Source organism: Hemitrygon akajei, chromosome 21 (genome assembly GCF_048418815.1).
Source record: "Hemitrygon akajei chromosome 21, sHemAka1.3, whole genome shotgun sequence".
Lineage (NCBI taxonomy): Eukaryota > Metazoa > Chordata > Chondrichthyes > Myliobatiformes > Dasyatidae > Hemitrygon > Hemitrygon akajei.
Genome location: NC_133144.1, coordinates 16,759,216 through 16,779,351, shown reverse-complemented (window position 1 = coordinate 16,779,351; position 20,136 = coordinate 16,759,216). Strand labels below are relative to the sequence as shown.

Below are 20,136 nucleotides of genomic sequence, written 5' to 3'. Positions count from 1 at the left end.
TCATTACAAGGGAAGACGATTAGCTCTGCAAGCCGCCATGCACCAACGGTACCCATGACACTTTGGAGTACAGAGCAAGTTCTTTGTCTATTGCCTTGAATACGCTACATCTCAAATTTCTGGGGAATGATTTCTGAAGGGCAACTTTCTATCACCAGAACAGCTATTACATGGGGGTGGGGGTCACCTCTACTTTGCAATCAAAGTATTCATCTCTGCTTTTATTTACCGTGAGAAGTAAATCTGCACCAACAAAGGAAAGACAAAGCCAGCTCTTTTTAAAAATATATTGTTCTTCTCTTAAAAAAATATTGTGTCAGGCTTCCCTTTGAAATTGTCTCCCCTCCAAGTCCCTTTGGACATCTGGCTACTTGTTCATTTAGTGGTTCAGAATTTCACCCAAGAGTAAACGCAAGGTCTAAATGGCAAAGCATAGGCAAGAATAGATAACCTTAGTGTTGTAACAGCAACCTACCAAATGTGAATGTGGAGGCTAAACTTTGTATAGCATCCTTCATACCTTTTTATTTTATGACACGGTGCCCTTCTTAGGTATAATCATTATTGTGATATAGTAATAAAAGATAGCAAATGCACACACACCAAGCTCCTGCAAACAATGTGGTAATGACCAATCAATTTTATAAAGGTTGATTGAAGGCTAAACATTGGCCAGGAAGTGAGAGATAACTATCAGCATTATTCTAAATATGAAGGGTCTTTTTTATCCTCCTGAACTATCAGATGAGGCTCAATTAATTTGAGACAGAGAGCCCAGTCATCATCCCAACACTTTCTAAATGCATTGCTGTTGTAGAATCTTCCAGTGAGAGAAAATGTGTCAGGGATCAGTACTGACTAGCTGACAGGGAGCCAATATGAGGGAAGCTGGACACTCGAGCCCCAAAACCCACTCCACCACTATAAGGCAAGTGAAAACTTGGATATGATTTCACTGTTTATATACACGGGTACATTTGAAGCATTGCATAAACCAGAATAAGGCAACTTGATTGACCGATTCATGCTATTGATCTTTGAATCAACCCTCAACCCCCTCTGAAACGACCAACATGCATAATATCCACAGATACATTTAAACTTAATTTCTGCTGCACCTCTCTTTGTAACCATTATTTCAATGGCTGGAAAGAATAATGTTGTTATAACACATTACTTCCAAATTTTCCCCAGTGCGCACAGTAATGCTCATTTAATCACTGTCTCACATTTCCAACATATGGTGGTTGCGCAATTAGCTCAAAGGTGGTGGTGATTCAAACAGTAAGCTCAGTATATTAGAATAAGCAGACAATATACGCCCTCCTAGATAGCATTAGTCACATTCCAAAGGTAAAACTAAATCACATTATTCAAAAACTAACTTACCACATGTTCTATGCCACTATATTCACCTTCTGTGTTCTCCCTAATCGTAACAAGATTCACGTTATTATATGGAGTCTCAAAACCTTCAATTGATACGCAAGGGCGCACATTTGCGTAAAGGTCAAAGGTCTTACGAAGTAGCAAATTCATTGAAGGATGCCCGGCTGCAATTGGAGTCTTCAAGGGTCCTGCAAGTTTAAAACTGGCTATTAAATATTGCTCAGCAAAATATATCAATAATAACTAATTACACAAGGTCAAGAGAAATTGCAGACATCAAAATATTCTAAAAATATAACAAATGTTATCTCATCTTCCTTTTAGTTTTTTTTCTTAAATAATAGTTAAAGGCAGAATATTATCCTTTCTAAATGCCCTTGTGCAGAATCACCTTCCCTCTGAAGACTTCCACATGGCCATTGGATAAGGATTTCCAGGATTTAGAACCAATGAGAATGGAAGGTTTTTGATACATTTCTAAGCAGAATGGTGTGCAACTCAGAGCCTGGAGGTGCTGATTTTCTAATGTACTTGCTGATCTGGCTGAGTGGTGCGATAATAATATCCTCTCAATGTCAGGAAGACCAAGGAGCTGATTACTGACTTCAGGAAGAGAAAACCAGAGGGCCATGAACCAGTCCTCATTGGGTATCAAAGGTGGAGAGGGTCAGCAACTTTAAATTCCTCAGTGTAACCATTTCAGAGGATGTAGCACCCAAGTCCAATTACGAAGAAAGCATGACAGTGCCTCTACCTCCTTAAAAGTTTGCAAGGTTTTGGCATCACATCTACAACTTTAACCAACTTCAATAGATGTGTGGTGCAGTGTATTAACTGGCTGCATCACAGCCTGGTTTGGAAATACCAATGCCCTTGAATGGATAATCATACAAAAAATAAACTCAGTCCATCTTGGTAAAGCCCTCCCCTCCATTGGGCACACCGATACAGAGCACTGTCACAGGAAATCCATCAGAGACCCCAACCACTCAGGTCACGCTCTCTTCTCGCTGCACTTACACTACCAGATTCAGGAACAGTTATTATCCCCCAACCATTGGGCTCTTGAACCAATAGGGATAACTTCATTCAACCTCACTTGTCCCATCACTGAACTGTTTCCACACCCTATGGAATCACTTTCAAGGAGTCTTCATCTCATGTTCAAATATTCATTGCTTATTTACTTTATTTTCTCTTTTGTATTTACAGTTTGTTGTCTGTGGACATTGGTTGCTCATCGACTCCGCTGGATGTGGTCTTCCATTGATTCTACTGAGAATGCCCCCAAAACAAATCTCAGCATTATATATGGTGATATACATGTACTTCACTAATAAATTTACTTTGAGCTTTGAACTTATCCTTGGCAATAGTGGCTGCAAGTTTGCCAGGTGAGTAACTACAGTATATTTTGCAGATGGTGCAGGTAATAATTAGAATCCAAACTGGGGTGCCAAGCAACAGGATTTGTATGGCGTGGGTGGCGCAGAGTTTCTGAGCTTCAGAGCTGGAACTGCACTTGTTCAGGCAAGTGGAGATGATCTCATTACACTCCTGAACTGTGCCTTATATATTGTAAAAAGGTTTTGATATGTCAGAAATCAACTCACTTGATACAGGATACACAGCCTCTGTAGCCATCACAGCAGTTATTGTTAGTCCAGTTAAATTTCTCATTAATGGTGATACCCAGTAATGTTAATGAAGGGTGACTTGGCAATGACGACGATGACAACATTGAATATCAAGCTCAAACAGTTATAGTCAATTATTATCTGGCAGATGGCATGATTTTACTTGCTACCAATCTATCCACACTCAGATCTTATCCACGTCTTCATCTTTCAGACATAGACTGCCACACCTGCTTAAGAAAGTATCACAGTAGTAACTACTAAGCTGAATCAGTATAATAGAATAAACAAGGATAGAAACAGCCACAGTGGCCCAGGCCTGTAGGTGAGAAAAATAAAAGACAATTTTTGGCCTTTTTAAAATCATGCTGATTTTAAGAACCAAAGTTTGAAATACAATTCAAAACAATTTAATACTACAGGCAGTTATAAAAAACAAGTCTTTATAACCATATAACAATTACAGCACGGAAACAGGCCATCTTGGCCCTTCTAGTCCGTGCCAAACGCTTACTCCCACCTAGTCCCACCGACCTGCACTCAGCCCATAACCCTCCATTCCTTTCCTGTCCATATACCTATCCAATTTTACTTTAAATGACAATATCGAACCTGCGTCTACCACTTCTACTGGAAGCTCGTTCCACCCAGCTACCACTCTGAGTAAAGAAATTCCCCCTCGTGTTACCCCTAAACTTTTGCCCCCTAACTCTCAATTCATGTCCTCTTGTTTGAATCTCCCCTACTCTCAATGGAAAAAGCCTATCAACATCAACTCTATCTATTCCCCCCTCATAATTTTAAATAGCTCTATCAAGTCCCCCCTCAACATTCTACACTCCAAAGAATAAAGACCTAACTTGTTCAACCTTTCTCTGTAACTTAGGTGCTGAAACCCAGGTAACATTCTAGTAAATCTCCTCTGTACTCTCTCTATTTTGTTGACATCTTTCCTATACTGTAATTCAGTGACCAGAACTGTACACAATACTCCAAATTTGGCCTTACCAATGCCTTGTACAATTTTAACATTACATCCCAACTCCTATACTCAATGCTCTGATTTATAAAGGCCAGCATACCAAAAGCTTTCTTCACCACCCTATCCACATGAGATTCCACCTTCAGGGAACTATGCACCATTATTCCTAGATCACTCTGTTCTACTGCATTCTTCAATGCCCTACCAATGCAAGTTCCAATTATGATAAATCTGAGTTTATTGTTATAATCTACACAATCTTTCTCAATCAATTAAAAAGCAACAGGAACCTATTAACTCTACAATGGAAATACTCTATAAAAATTTTGCCCGTGTCTAAGTTACAAACAAGCTTAAAGAGAATTGAATGAATTTATAAATTATTAATTCATAAGTAATTATTTATAGAGCACTTTTCATAAATAATGTAATTCAAAGTACTTTTCAATAGGATAAAGCACAAACAAAAATGGAAGACAAAATGATTAGTTAAAAGCATTAGAAGATTTTGAGCTGATATTTAGAAGTATTGACCAAGTCTGCAATCCTTATAGTTTTAGATATTCAGTTCCACAGTTTAGGAATGCAATAAAAAAGCTGATCTGCCCATTTTCTTATGAAGGTGGAGGCTGCAGAGTAGAGGAAAGCATCAATAAAATGAAACAACATGAAGAAGGGCACACTCAACTATCAAAGTGGAGTCCAAGGTTACTTCTCCCACAACAGAAATTACATTTACAATGCTCCTTTTAAATTTCAAGATTCAACCAAAATGCTCTAACTAATGTTTTTTTAAAAATTGTAATTATCGTTGGACTACAGCAAATGCATCAGATGTTTCCCCAAAAGTAGCACACAAGTGAAGCGATTAACTTTGCAAGGTCTAATTTGAAGGCAGTGTGGAGGAACAGGATCCAAGAGCCCAACATCCCCAAAGGTGCTGCACAAGATACAGTGGTAAGGAGTATGCCTTGTTGGCCTTCATTAGTCAGGGGATTGAGTTTAAGAGCCACAGTGTTATGTTGCAACTCTATAATACTCTGGTTAGACCACATTTGGATTATTGTGCTAATTTCTGGTCACTTTATAGGAAGAATGTAGAGCTAAAGGGAGGGTGTAGAGATGATTTCCCAGGATGTTGCCTGGATTAGAGAACATGTCATATTATGGGATGTTGCCTGGATTAGAGAACCTCAACATAGGTTGAGCGAGCTATGGCTTTTCCCTTTTGAGCAAAGAAGGATGAGAGGTGACATGATAGAGGTATACAAGTTGATAAGAGGCATAGATCAATCAAGTGGATCGTCAGACATTTTCCCCAGGGTGGAAATGGCTAATACCAGGGGACATAACTAAGGTTTTTGGAGGAAAGTATGGGGGGGGGGGGGGGGGGAATGCTGCAGGTAAGTTCTTTACAGAGTGGTGAGTGCCAGGGGTAATGGTAGAGACAGATACATTAAGGGCATTTATGAACTCTTAGATAAGCACATAATAACCAGATAATGATCATTTTATTCCTAAGTAATTCCCCTAATCAAAATAGCAAAAACAGTGCCACAGGATCTTTATATATCCTCATTGAGACACAAAGGGCTTTAGTTTAGTCCTACATAAAAACAATATTTAAAAGAAATAGGACTAGAATTAAATGGATGGTTGTCTGCTCAGGCTTGGTATCTCTCCTTGACTCAGAGCTCACTACTTCTGACTGCATAGTGAATCTCTGGAGACTAGTTTTTGGAATTCACTTTGAACTCACATCTACTTAAATAAGACACAAGTCACTAGTGTTTCAGCACCAGCACCTACTATGTACCTTTCAATCCAATTTTGTTTGTATCCATTGATTCTTTAGCTTCTGGAGGAATAATCCATTTTCCACTTGATGATTGAATGGCCGTCACAGTCCTCTCCTCCCAACGAATGGGAGCCTTGAAAATGCAAGGAATTTGAGAAAATTACTTGAATTTTGTAGTAACAACTTTAATTGCTCTTCAGTTCTCCCACTGCACCCCAATTCATGTGCTTAGACTGAAGGAAACAAATTTAATTAATTGCTTGAACTACACACAACAAAAACTAGAACAAAATACTAGAAGCACTGAAGAGGTTAAGCAGTATCAGTGGAGATGGAAGCAGTTAACACTCAGAACTTGTGAAATAAAATGTTTGAAATAAAGCACATACATAATATGAAAAGGTAGACGAGGAAACACAAAATGGAGGGTTACGAAAAAGTCTTAAACCTTTAAGCATAACCATTAAACATGACAATGCATGCAAAGGGCAATAGAAGAAACACACCAGTATGCTAACACTGGAGATTTTGCAATGGTAGTACGGTTGCCTGGCATTTGTGGATCAAGCATGTTCTTCCACATCAGCTCAAGTTTATTACCTGATCTTTCTGCATTTTCAGATGATTCCACTTTCCCTAATTACACCAATATGAGACCTATCACTAGATAACTAACTTCTTCAGTTATGGAAGAAGTTATAATGGAAGGTCTGCAGTGGTTCAAGAGAGCTAATCACTATCATCTTCACAAGGACAATTAAGCAAGTTAGGAAGAAAAAGAAGTTTGTTAGGAGTATCCAGGAGTGTTTCTTATATCAATATGTATTCAGCACAACAAGAGAACAGGCTATATTGGACCTGGTGTTGGGTAATGAGTCTGGCCAGGTGATTGACCTTTCAGCAGGAGAACAATTAGGGAACAGTGATAACGTCTCCTTAAATTTGAAGTTAGTTATAGATAAACACAAGTATGAAGCATTCAGAAGAGATGGGCAAATTATGAGAGGACTGGGCAAGAACTAGGGAAATCGGGAAGAGCTTTGTTTTGGTAAGTCCTCATCTGACACATGGAGGGTGTATAAAGACCAGCTGCACAGAATACAGGACAGGAACGTTCCAGTAAGGAAGGAAGGACAAGGAATACAAGGTAAAGGAACCCTGACTGTCAAGAGAGGTGGCAAATTTAGTCAAGAAGAGAAAGGCAGAGTATGTAAGGTTTAGGAAGCTAAAATCAAACAGGGCACTTGAGGATTATAAGAAAGCCAGCAAAGAACTGCAATAAATAATTAGGAAAGCCAGGAGGGTCCATTAAAAGTACTTGAAAAGTAGAATTAAAGAGAACCTCCAGCTTCTCTATACATAGATCAAGAACAAGAGGATAAAAAAGGGAGCAGGAAGGACCAATCAAAGATAAAGCAGGGAACATGAGCTTAGAGGCAGAGGATGTGGGTGCGGCCCTAAATCAGTACTTTGTATCAGTATTTACCAAGGAGTGAGATCAATGTGGAGCATACTAATCTGCAATGGTATTTTGAGATAAACAGAGGTAATGTTGGGTCAAAACATTAAGGTGGACAAGCCCCAGGGCCTGAAGAAATACACCCAAGGTTATTGGGAGAGGCAAGAGATGAGATTGCTGGACCTTTGCCAAGATCTTCATGTTTTCTCTAGCCACAGGCAAGATCTCAGAAGGTGAGAAAGTAAATTTGATTTATTCAAGAAGGGAAATCAGGATAATCCTGGAAACTATTGACCAGTGTATGGACATTAGTGGAAAGGATTCTTGGGGATAGGATTTATAAGCATTTGGAAAACAGTGGCTAATTAGGGACAAGCAGCATAGCTTTGACAGAGAAGTTGTGTCTTACTAACTTGATTGAGTTTTTCGAGAAGGATATGAAGGTGACTGACAAGGGTAGAGTTGTCATGTTGACCACATGAGTTTAAACAAGATGGTTGACACGGTCCCTCAACCATAAGATTAAGATATATAGGATCTACAATGAATTTGTTGTTTGGATTCAGAATTGCCTTGCCCATAGAATACAGGAGTAGTTGATGGGATTTATTCTGTCAAGAGGTCTGTGACTAATGATGTTTTGCAGGGATCTGTACTGGGACTGCTACTGTTTGTTATGTATATAAATGGCATGGATGAAAATGTGGATAGGTGGATTAGTAAATTCACAACAATGTTTTGCATACTGCAGATCATCAAAGGATACAGCAGGATACAGATAAGTTGCAGATATTGGCAGCAGAAAGAGATGGAATTTGACCCAGCCAAATATAAAGTTTTGCACTTTGGGAGATCAAATGTAAAGCAATGTACAGGGGGAGCTTGGGGTCAAAGTCCATAGCTCCTTGAAAGTGGCTATACAGGTTGATAGAGTGGTAAAAATGGTACATGGCATGCTTGCCTTTATTGGTCAAGGAATTTCAAAAACCAGCTTTATAAAACTTTAGTTAGACTGCACCTGGAGTATCGTGTTATATAGAGAGATTAGACCCCTATTTTCTCTGGGGCAATGGAGGCTGAGGATAGATTTATGAGAGGCATAGATAGACAGCCAGACCTTTTTATCCACAGGGATGAAATGTCTACTACCAAAGGCCATGCATCCAAGTTCAAAAGAGATGCACGGAGCTTTTTTTATTTTTGTACAGTGGGGGATGCCTGAAATGTTCTGCCCAGGGTGGTGGTGGAGGCAAATAAAATAGGGATTCAAGATACGAATGTGTAGGAAATGGACAGATATGGATTTGTGTAGCATAAGTGATTAGTGTATGCTGGCATTTGATTACTAATTTAGTTTGACACGTTACAGGCTGAAAGGCCTGTTCCTATACTGCTACACTCTCATGTTCTAATGGTTTTGGCAGCAATGATCACATTTCATTAATAAAGTAAAAACAATGTTTGAATTCAGTATCTGGTTATTTGAAGAGCTGCAAACAATGCATCTATCCATACTGTTCCCATTAAAATGTACACCAACTTAATGCACTAACCTTTAAAAGAATTCTAACCCTACCCCAAGAAAGAAATCAAGCATTACAGACATTACTTAGTCTGTAGAATTTGAATATAATGGAGGTTAGATGTGGTTGTATAGTCTTTGCCTAATTTAGGATGAACATAGAAAAAAAAACTTCAACTCAAGTTACCAGGTACCAAAAATAAAAGTGAAATTGGAGAATTTGTCTTGCACCAAAGAGTGTTTTAGGGAAGTCTTGTGCTCTGGAGTTCCCCGTCACATTCAGCTGCAAAGACTGACAAAGCTCAACAAGCAGTTAAGGTGTTGTGGCTTCATTACGTGGAAGTCATGGCATGTTTAATTTATTTTTAGATAGATTAGCAAGCAGTTTATGATAAAAATAGTTTTTTTTGTCAGGTTCACACATTGGGAGGCACTCACTACCACTGTGCTGTTCAAATGCCTAACAAAAACCTGAACAGCCATTTGAAAGCTGATCAGAGTTCTCCAGACACCACAGATACAGGCCTTTCAGCCCACCAATTCTGTGCTGATCATCAACCACCCATTTACATTAATACTAAATATTCATTCAATTAAATAGATTTAATAACTACACTTAATTAAATAAACAAAAGAGAGAAAAGTATTTACCTCAGCAGCATCAAAAATCTTCACTACAGCATCAGATATCTCTGGGCCAATGCCATCACCTGGGATTAATGTTACAGTTCGTATCTGAAACAAGTCCCAAGAATATTGAATCTTATAAATTTTGTTTAGGGCATTTAAAAAATGTGATTATATTTACAAAACTGGTTTCTACAGTCATTCTACCCACACTGGTGACTCAGTTGCTGCAAAAAAAATATATTGTTTATAATCCTGCAGGTTTTTCCCATGCATGTACAGTTGATGTTGGAAACAAATGCAAATTAGTTTTGTATCTGCAATTGTTAACTGTTGTAAGATTATGTCTAAATGGAAACACAGTTTTAGCACAGTTTACATACAATGTCAATAAGTATTTCAAAGATGGAAACACAAAAGGACATGAAGCAATTGCATGCAAAGCATTTCTAATGTGTCGGTTATTTTTGGCCTACCCGTGCCTCATGATTTCATAACTACATATTTTTACTTCACAACAGATGAACAACTTGCCAAGTTGTTTGCTAGCACAGAGCATTCATGCAGAGACAAGTACTGCAATTTTAATAGTGAGACTTCCCATGGACATCACAATTATCCAGAATGTTCATTATATTTCTTTACTAGAAACTATTCAATGTAGAAATTACAAACGGGTATTTAACCTCAGTGTCATTTTCCCACTGCTTTAAAAATCTGAAAACTCAATTACACAATTATTATTTCAAAAAAGGATGCCTCCCTCATTCAAATATGTTTGCATTAAGGGGACCGCACCACTATTTAGAGATATATGTGAGGTAGCCAATTTATTTGGACATCTAGCACAACCATTACTATTTCAGATGATAAATTAACTAATAATGCTCAAGTGAGTTGAACAATATATGCGAGGACCAGAACCCAAAGAATTCAGCCACCATGTTCTCTATGTCCTTTCTTTCCCAGCCCAGTCAATGTTCAATGAGAAGTGCTTCAAGCACCAGAAAGTTGTAAATACTTTTTATCCAAAACTCAGTTTACTATTTGTTAACAACAACACACACAAAATGCTGGTGGAACACAGCAGGCGAGGCAGCATCTATAGGGAGAAGCGCTGTTGACATTTCAGGCCGAGACCCTTCGTCCTGACCCTTCTCCCTATAGATGCTGCCTAGCCTGCTGTGTTCTACCAGCATTTTGTGTGTGTTGTTGTTTGAATTTCCAGCATCTGCAGATTTCCCCGTGTTTACTATTTGTTAAATACCTTCACTTTAAAAAAAGAGATAAATTTCCTCTGATTGTGAAAGTGTAAGAAACACGTGTCGTATTAAGCAAGCTCTGCACTTCAATCTTGTGGTTTGTAGTCTTTGGTTATTCCTCTGATATTCTGCTGAATTTTCAATAATGCCCAACTCCACTGTGTTCCAAAAAAAAACTTATTCTTGAATACTTTAACTGACTAAACATCCACAGATCTCTGGAGTGGAGAATTTCAAAGATGCACAACACAAATTAAGAAATTTTGCCACATCTCATTGGTGACCTCTTTATGACACAATGCCCTCTAATCCGAGACCCACACCATGTGAAATCTGCATTATGTAACTAGCTTGTCAAGCCTTCTCTCAAAAATCTTGCATATTTAAATAAGATTCCATCTCATTCTTTCAAACTACATAAAGGACAGGGCCAAGTCACCCAATCTTCTTTCCTCCGCTCCTCCCAAACAATCCCCAAATCCCAGAATTCAATGAGGATTCAGCTCCAAGGATATATTCCCTTTATTTGAGGAAAGAAAATCCACAAGATAGACTATGTGTGGATTTGCTAAAGATTTAACACAATTTCAGGGCAACTAGGATTAGCAGGGTTCCAGTATGAAGACAACACAGCTGGAACCCAAGCTTACAGGCTCTACCAGCTGACCAAACCATTGGTCCGAGCAGCTGGCCATTAATTAACTGCTTCTCTCCCTTCAGGGGCTGCCTGACTTGTTGAATATTGCATTTATGTTTTTACTTCAGATTTTCAGTATCGTTGCTGAAAAAGACCTGAAATAGAGTGGACATGGAGAGAATATTTCCATCAGTGGGAAATCTAGGATCCATGGGCACAGCCTCAGAATAAGGGGTCATCACATTAGAACTGAAATCCAGAGGAATTTCTTCAGCCTGAAGTTGGTAAATCTGCAGAATGCATTGCCACAGAAGGTGCATTTAAGGCAGAACTGATAGTTTCGTAATTGGTAAGGAGGTGAAGGGTTACAGGGAGAAAGCAGGAGGATGGGATTGAAAAAGAAAATCACCCATGTTAGAATAGTGGATCAGACTCAATGGGCCAAACAGCTAATTCTGCTCCTATATCTTCTGGCCTTATGATCTTCAGCTTTTCCACTGTCTGATCACACCCTGACAGCAGTTCTGGATATCAGAAAAAGTTATTTCTTTGATGCTGGAAATCAATGATTTTCATTTTCTGCAACAAATATACTTGCAAGACAAAATCCTGCAGTGTTCTGAAACACTTGAATTGTCTTTCTATTATGTAGACAAGGCACAGCAGAGCCTGGACCATATGCTGTGCATACAAAGTATAACCTATGGGTGATGGGTGATCATGGTCTTGACCATGATTGTTATGGGCAAATTTTTCTACAGAAGTGGTTTGCCATTGCTTTCTTCTGGGGAGTGACTTTACAAGACGGGTGACCCTAGCCATTATCAATACTCTTCAGCGATTATCTGCCTAGTGTTGGTGGTTGCATAATGAGGACTTGTGATATACACCAATTGCTCATATGACAATTCACCACCTGCACCCATGGCTTCACTCGACCCTGATCAGGGGGCTAAGCAGGTGCTGCTACACCTTGCCCAAGGAACACCTTACACCTCCTTTGATACAGACGCATCTCCACCTTTGATCTGAGGTTAGATTTAGTAAAGATTTCTAAGCCTCAACACCCTTAAGAAATGCTTCTTGACTTCACTATAGTTCTTCAGATGTGATGGCAGATCTAGAAATACCAGTTTGTTGGATGTTCGTTTCCTTAATATCGATTCTGATACATACACACCTTCTCAAGGACACTGATTCAAAGAACAAATATAAACACAATGCTCAGCATGCAGAAACATGAAATGTCAACAACATTCAGCAGCTTAGGCTGTATAATAAGAAATAAATTTTAAAATAGTCAAAATGTTTTAAGTCAGAACCCCTTCATGAGAACATTAAAACCACACGCTGGAAATAATTGATTTTCTTATTCTGCAATGAATGTACATACGAGACAAAATGCTGCAGTGTTCTGAAACACTTGAATTGCCTTTCTATTATGCACAGAAAGCACAGCAGAACCTGGACCATGCTGTGCATTAATACAAAGTTACTGTTATATGATAATGAATAAACAGTATTAAAGAGAATATCTCAAACAACAAAGTCAGATTAACAGAATTATAGGCACATTTAGGCAAAGGTCACAGCGACCCTGAGAAAGGCTGAAATACTAACATCAGACAAGGTCCTGGCGACTGGTTGGTGACTCTTTACTGCTCCCATTACACGGGAAACCTGAAAGACAAAACAGGAGAAATGCCACTGCAACTTCATCTAAGTCAGCTAACTCCATTATCCCCTGAATTCCACCATCTCACTCTGGACAACCCCTCAACCCCAGGCCCAACTTGCACTTATTACACCCCTATCTTGTAATATATCTTTCATGATAGAGTTAATGTGGCCCATCAAACCTATGTTAGCGACCAGAGTGTTCCCATTACCCCACTTATTACCATGACCTATACTCTCTGACATAGTCATCAACTTCCCATCCATTGTCCACAAAAAAGAGGAACCATTCACAGTTGTCATTAACCTACTTGGGCACAGAGAAAACTGAGGCACTACAGGAAAGCTACAGCCACAGGGAGAACACAAAGTTCACACAAGACAGCAGCCAATAACATTATTGAACTCAAGTCACTTGAACTACAGGATAACAATGTGAAATGCTGTAGCAACCATAATCTGCTCCATAAGGTCCTTCAAATTGCCTTTCACCCTCCTTCTGTCACCCCACACCTGCTCTACCCAAACCAACCATTCCAGGGTCCCATCACCCTTAAGAGCCTCAGCTTCCTAATGCCCTAGACACCCCAACTCACCCACGCTATAGGTTCCCAAGATCTTCCCCCACACCCAAAGATGGCAGCCCTCTCCCCCTTCCATCAGCTCCTCCTCGATTACCCTCATTGTCCTTCCTATCCACTTTCTTCATTGACCTGCCCACAGTTCAGGGCCTCAGCAGCTTCCCCCTGCCCTCCAGCATCCAGCTCCTTCCAGTCCATGGCCACTTGGGAACACAACAAAAATCCATAGGGGTTCGGGATGGACACCATTCTCCATGCCATCCTCACGTATACCCAGAACCTACTACCCTTTAAATGACCCTCCCGCTGATCAACCCTGGCCCGATGCCAAATGCCCGCCCACGTCGGCGGCTCCTTTTCCGCCCGCTCCGCGCCCATGTGGCTCGAGCATCCGGGCGTCGGAGGCAAACATGTTGCAGCCTCGCCTCTCGGGGGTGCTCCATAACGGGTGCCAAGGCACGAAACAGCCCCAACCCCACGCACTGGGCCCGGAGTCCATCTCCACGGCGCCCCTCACCGTGCTCCTCCACAACCCAGCCGCCATCTTCGCGCTGCACTACTCGAACCAGCAGCTCCGTGATCCCCTCTCTCAGTCACCATAGGACCCGGCCACAACCAATCACTGGCTCCGCTGTGCTGGAGTCCCGCCCCTAATCCTGTCACCATAGGAACCAGCCCGTACCAATCATAGACTCAGGTACGCTACCATTTTCCTCCTCCCTCCCGTCTTCATTCGAACCGGTCCATGTCAATCATAGACTCCGGGCGGCCCAAAACCCGACCTGTCAAGGGGGAGATACGAGGTAATCCCCGCAATCACGGGCTGGCTCTGGTAAATCAATGTTCAGTCATCCTGCCATAGGACGAGAACCCTGCCAATCAGATACCCGCAGCGGGAAAGTCCCACCCTCCCACCGACCGGGATACGATCCATCGGAGTGTTCTGAACACCGCCCCCGGTCTGATGACTAAGAGAGGCCACCGAGCAAGGAGACTCAAGGATTCAACGGGGCGCTTTTGTCAGGACGGGTTTATCTGGGCGGATATATGGTCAGGTTGGCTTAGTTGCGAGCTAAGTCCACGCGAATGCGCCAGTTGTCATTGCCACCTCTTGGAGCTTCTGATTCAGAGTCCGTAGCAGCCAATTGTACGCAGGCTCTTCACATTACCGGCCGCAGTGTGCCTTAGTCGGAGGGTCTTGGATTGGTCCCGCTTCAGTGTCAGGCTGTTGCACGTGTAACACTGAGAAAGTGATACATCTTCCTGAATGCTATCTAAGGTGTAAGTATCCCAGCACAGTATTGAAACCTGAAAGAGAGTCACAGGACTATGTACATGAGAGTTGTAGGGGAACAATGCAAGTTTCTTTGCTCTCTTATAGCACATACGAAGCCCCATCTTTACCGCAATAAAAAGAGAATTTTCAGACATGCAGCTCCTCATTTTTGGGATTTGGCCAAGGTGGACCAAACAACCGTTATTTCCCGATACTCTCTATATTGTACTTACTAATGCAAGTGTTGGTGCGTGGCCTAGTGGGCAAGGCATCAGACTAGTAACCTGAAGGTCACTGGTTGTGTCCTTGAGCAAGGCACTTAACAACACATCGCTCTGCGACGTCAAGCTGCATGGGTGCCCTTCCCTTTGATAGATAGATAGATACTTTATTCATCCCCATGGGGAAATTCAACTTTTTTCAATGTCCCATACACTTATTGTAGCAAAACTAATTACATAAAATACTTAACTCAGTAAAAATATGATATGCATCTAAAATCACCCTCTCAAAAAGCATTAATAATAGCTTTTAAAAAGTTCTTAAGTAGTTTACTTAAATACATTGAGTCCTAACCCCGGCACTTTAACATATCTTACTCCTGGCGGTTGAATTGTAAAGCCGAATGGCATTGGGGAGTATTGATCTCTTCATCCTGTCTGAGGAGCATTGCATCGATAGCAACCTGTCGCTGAAACTGCTTCTCTGTCTCTGGATGGTGCTATGTAGAGGATGTTCACGGTTTTCCATAATTGACCGTAGCCTACTCAGCGCCCTTCGCTCTGCTACCGATGTTATACTCTCCAGTACTTTGCCCACGACAGAGCCCGCCTTCCTTACCAGCTTATTAAGACGTGAGGTGTCCCTCTTCTTAATGCTGCCTCCCCAACACGCCACCACAAAGAAGAGGGCGCTCTCCACAACTGACCTATAGAAATCTTCAGCATCTCACTACAAACATTGAATGACGCCAACCTTCTTAGGAAGAACAGTCGACTCTGTGCCTTCCTGCACAAGGCATCTGTGTTGGCAGTCCAGTCTAGCTTCTCGTCTAACTGTACTCCCAGATATTTGTAGGTCTTAACCTGCTCCACACATTCTCCATTAATGATCACTGGCTCCATATGAGGCCTAGATCTCCTAAAGTCCACCACCATCTCCTTGGGCTTGGTCTCCCATACAACCCTGGGTTGCCCAGGCCTGCGCCCATGGTCTCTCAAGACCGACAGATGCCACCACCAATGTTGCAAACTTGAAGGTACAGGCCAGTCAACTCAGAATCAGGTTTAATATATCGCTGGCATATGTTGTGAAATATTGCAGCAGTACAGTGCAATATAATTAAAGTACACAATATTGTTACGAACCCCGTAACTGGGTCACTTACCAGCAAAGATAGAGAGGTCTGATGATACTATTTTTAACAGTATTTATTAGTAAAAATACACAAAAATGTTATCAATCCCATTATACAGATAATATACGTCGTCAATACTAAATCTAAAAGTGCGGGTATAATAATAATAAGAAATACGCTCTATTGTTGTCTGGGGATAATGTATTGTCCAATGGAAATATAAAGTTCACTCAGTTCATGCAGGCTGCAGCCTTTGGGGACTGCTGGGTTTGCAATGGTTGGAGAGAGAGAGAGATTTGGAGAAAAACTTGCCGATTCCTTTTATGATTTCGATCTGTCGGAGTCTCGTTAGTGTGGCCATTCACTTGTGGCCTCTCCTTTAGTTAAGCCGTTCTTCCGCGGTGAGCCCGCCAATCCCAGGCAAGGGAAGGACGCACACAAGCCCCCCACCGGCTGTCGCTATTAAATGCTGTCACTGGATTTCCAGCGTTTTTCCTGGTGCGTCTAAAGGGGTTGTTCCCCAGACCCTCTTTTATCCTTACTCACGGGGTCTCAGATGTCAATCAGGTTGGGATGATGCAATCCCTCAATCAGCCCAGTCTGGTCGTCCCCTGAGGGGCTTCAATGAATAGTACAGTACTCAATACACAATTCCGTCTCCAAGAGACAATAACCGTTATCAGTGGTTTTGTTTCGCTGAGGCCAGGACACATTCCAAACTTTGTGGATTCTCTCTCATTTCCTGGGTCCCAGACCCGAATTAATAGCGATCTTGCGATTCTCAAAAAGGAGGGGGCGACTTTGTACCCTTCGGCCCCTCAGAGTTGCGGCACATTCGTAACACCCCCTTCCTTCTGAGATTTTTACCAACAGGTAAAAATTAATTAATACAGAGTCTTACAGGATTTCAGAATCTAACACAATACAAAAGAGTTTTTTTTCACTACAGAGTAATACAGTTATACATTCAAGTCAGCATCTAAACAGTTAGCGATTACATTGTCACTTCCTTTAATATCTTAACATCTTGTACCTTAATAAATTCTTGTAGCATCAGACTCCAATTTGATAACCACCTATTTTTATTCCTTTTCTTCAGCAAACAAAAACTAAAGAGTTGTGATCTTAGCTTCCGTGTATACTACAAAAGTTCATGCAAATACTAATCTTTATGTTACTTTCAAACTTAACAGTCAATCTTCCATGGGGTTGTCTTTATTATTCACATGCTTTGTCGAAATCCCTTAAAACCGGATCCTGTTATTTAAAATGGCATCCCATCAACCCTCGCCCCTTTTCCAGTTAACTCCCACGTGGTTAACTTGTGCACCAGTGTGGAATAGGCTTTTGCATGCTCCTTTCATAGGAGTTATTTTATCAACAATGTGTTCCAAACTTACACCATTTTCCGAATTTCCACACAATTCTTTAATTTTAAGCAAGTTGTTAGTTTTATCTTCAGGACCCTTCTGCCTCTTCACAGCACTCTCTTGAATAACAATAGCGTATGGGGCACCTTTACATTCCAAATCAACCTGTAATTGATTCGCAGGCACCGTGTTACCAAGCCATTGTCTCTGCAGCCTGGTTGCTGCTTCTGACATCGATCCAGACTTTAAATTTTCTTCATTCAATTTAGGAACTACACTTTTCCCTTTTCCTTCAATAATAATATTCACCTCACCACCTTTTGTCTCCTCACTAACTTTTAACACACCTTCGAACACAAACGACTGGGAATTCTCATTTCCCACTATTACCAAGGTTAACCCTTTCTTCACTGAACCAAGTCCATCTGACCCACAAGGACTGCATTCCTTTTCAACTGAATCAAATACCTCAGACTTTTTCTGAGCTCCATTACTAGGTTCAGTACCACATGCATCCACATCTTGAACACACTCAAACGGGACATCTGCCTCTTTCAGGCTTTCAATACCCGTTCCCTTTTCAAATTCTAAATTCCCCTGATCCTCCCAGTTCCTCTCTGGGCAACTCTCTTCCGGAGTAAACTCAACCCCGCGGACTGAAACAACCTCATCTGCCAACCCAGCAGACTTCTTCAAGGTAATGGCATCCTTTTCATCTTGGACTGCCCTCATTTCATTATCGGGAACACATTTAAAATTTTCAACTTCTTCAAACAGTTCTGGCAAACCAGACAGATCATCCATGTCCAACCCTGGACCTTTTAACAGACTTATCTGTTTCTCATCTTTACTCCGTGCCTCTATAAATTTCCTCCTGGCTAAGGGAAGATCTACCTCCTCTCCCTTACTTTCTTTCACTTTCCTATTCTCCATTTTACCACCCTCTAAACCCTCTTGGTACAGGGTCGGTAAAAACATCTCGGCCAAATCAATACTGGCCTGATTTAAACTGGTCTCTTTCTCAGCGGTCTTTCTCGACATGCTGCGAGTGGTCGCGCATGCGGGATAGATCTTGGAATCTAGGGGCGGGTCCTCAACACTTACAGGCTGGCTCGTCAGCTCCATGGCCGACCAAACGTCACCACCAGCTAAATCGTTACCCAGAAGGAGGTCGACGTCAGTTCTCGGGAATTCTGATCGCACCCCTATTTCAACTGGTCCAGATACCAGCTCACAATTTATAATGATCCTATGCAAGGGCACCGCTTCTGTCCCTTTTCCTATGCCTCTCAAAGCTACCTCTCCAGTCTGAGGACCAAAATCTAGTACCGTACTGCAAAACAATGACAGCTCAGCTCCCGTGTCTCCACAGATCCGCACTGGAACTGGTGTGTCTCCCTCTTTCACAGACACGGTTCCTTCTGAACGAAATTTCTCACGCCCCTCTTGTACTCTATCTACCTGGGGCTCTCTCGTCGATTTTCTGATTGACGCAATACAGCCTATAGGTACTGCTGCTCTCCCTTTTCATCTCCTTCCTCGGAGCAAGGCACTTAGATGCAATATGACCCACCTTTCCACAATTAAAACAGGTCAAGCCAGGACCTCTCCTGCCATCTTGCCTTACCTCCTCCTTAATTTTACCACTAGCTCCTGGCGGGACCTCTGCCTCAGCCGGTGGGCTTTCTCTACCGTTCCCATGGTCTCTCTGGTAACTTTTATTCGAGGAAAACTTTGTCTTGTGGGTTAGGGCATATTCATCTGCGAACCTAGCAAATTCGGAGATGGACTTATTCGGCTTCCCATTCAAATACATCCGGATATCATCCGAAACACAACCTTTAAATTCCTCAATCAGAATTAACTCCCTGAGATGCCAAAAATCTTCTTCCACTATTTCTGCTGCACACCAGCGATCCAAGAGCACACCCTTCTCATAGGCAAACTCTGCATACGTCTGATTCCACCCTTTCTTTAAATTTCTGAACTTTTGTCTATACGCTTCAGGTACCAATTCATAGGTCCGAAGAATGGCCTCCTTTACTTTCTCATAATTCTCAGACTCCTCCTCCTCCATGGACAACGCCGCATATGCCCGTTGTGCCTTCCCTTTTAACACAGTTTGTAACAACGCCACCCACTGATCTTTGGGCCACTTCTGACTCATTGCCACCTTTTCAAAATGCAAGAAATAACTATCAACATCCGCCTCCTCGAACGGAGGTACTAACCTAAACTCCCGACTAACGTTAAACCACTCCTCTCGGTCTGACCCTTGAGCTCTTCACTCTTGCCTTAACTTCTCCATGTCCATGTCATGTTGCCTCTGTTTCTCTTTCTCCTCATACTCCCTCTCCTTCTCGGCTCTCTCCCTCTCTTTTTCAGCTGCTTCCAGCTGTTTTAACTTAATTTCATGCTCCCTCTGCTTCTCAGCTCTGTCCTGCTCCCTTTTCTTTTCGGCTCTTTCTTTTTCCTTTTCGGCTGCTTCCAGCTGCTTTAACTTAATTTCATGTTCCAACCTTAATTTCTCCAACTCTAACTGAGCCGTCCCACTAGCTGGTA

At 41.6% G+C, this 20,136-nt stretch overlaps 2 protein-coding genes across 2 annotated transcripts in view; one reads left to right on the top strand and one right to left on the bottom strand.

The window, feature by feature from the left end:
- idh3a (isocitrate dehydrogenase (NAD(+)) 3 catalytic subunit alpha) overlaps nt 1-14,203 on the bottom strand; it is a 39,216-nt gene extending 25,013 nt beyond the window's left edge. Inside the window, exons 1-5 of the mRNA XM_073024885.1 lie at nt 14,089-14,203; nt 12,934-12,993; nt 9,439-9,522; nt 5,825-5,939; nt 1,390-1,577 (exon numbers count right to left, since the gene is read on the bottom strand). Of these exons, the coding sequence (XP_072880986.1) occupies nt 1,390-1,577; nt 5,825-5,939; nt 9,439-9,522; nt 12,934-12,993; nt 14,089-14,115 (474 nt within the window). The 5' untranslated portion in view covers nt 14,116-14,203. The remainder of the gene's footprint in view (nt 1-1,389; nt 1,578-5,824; nt 5,940-9,438; nt 9,523-12,933; nt 12,994-14,088) is intronic.
- A 301-nt stretch (nt 14,204-14,504) lies between these two features.
- Nucleotides 14,505-20,136, top strand: part of cib2 (calcium and integrin binding family member 2) — a 145,148-nt gene continuing 139,516 nt past the window's right edge. The window contains exon 1 of the mRNA XM_073024882.1: nt 14,505-14,852. The gene's annotated coding sequence lies outside the window, so the exon portion shown is untranslated. The remainder of the gene's footprint in view (nt 14,853-20,136) is intronic.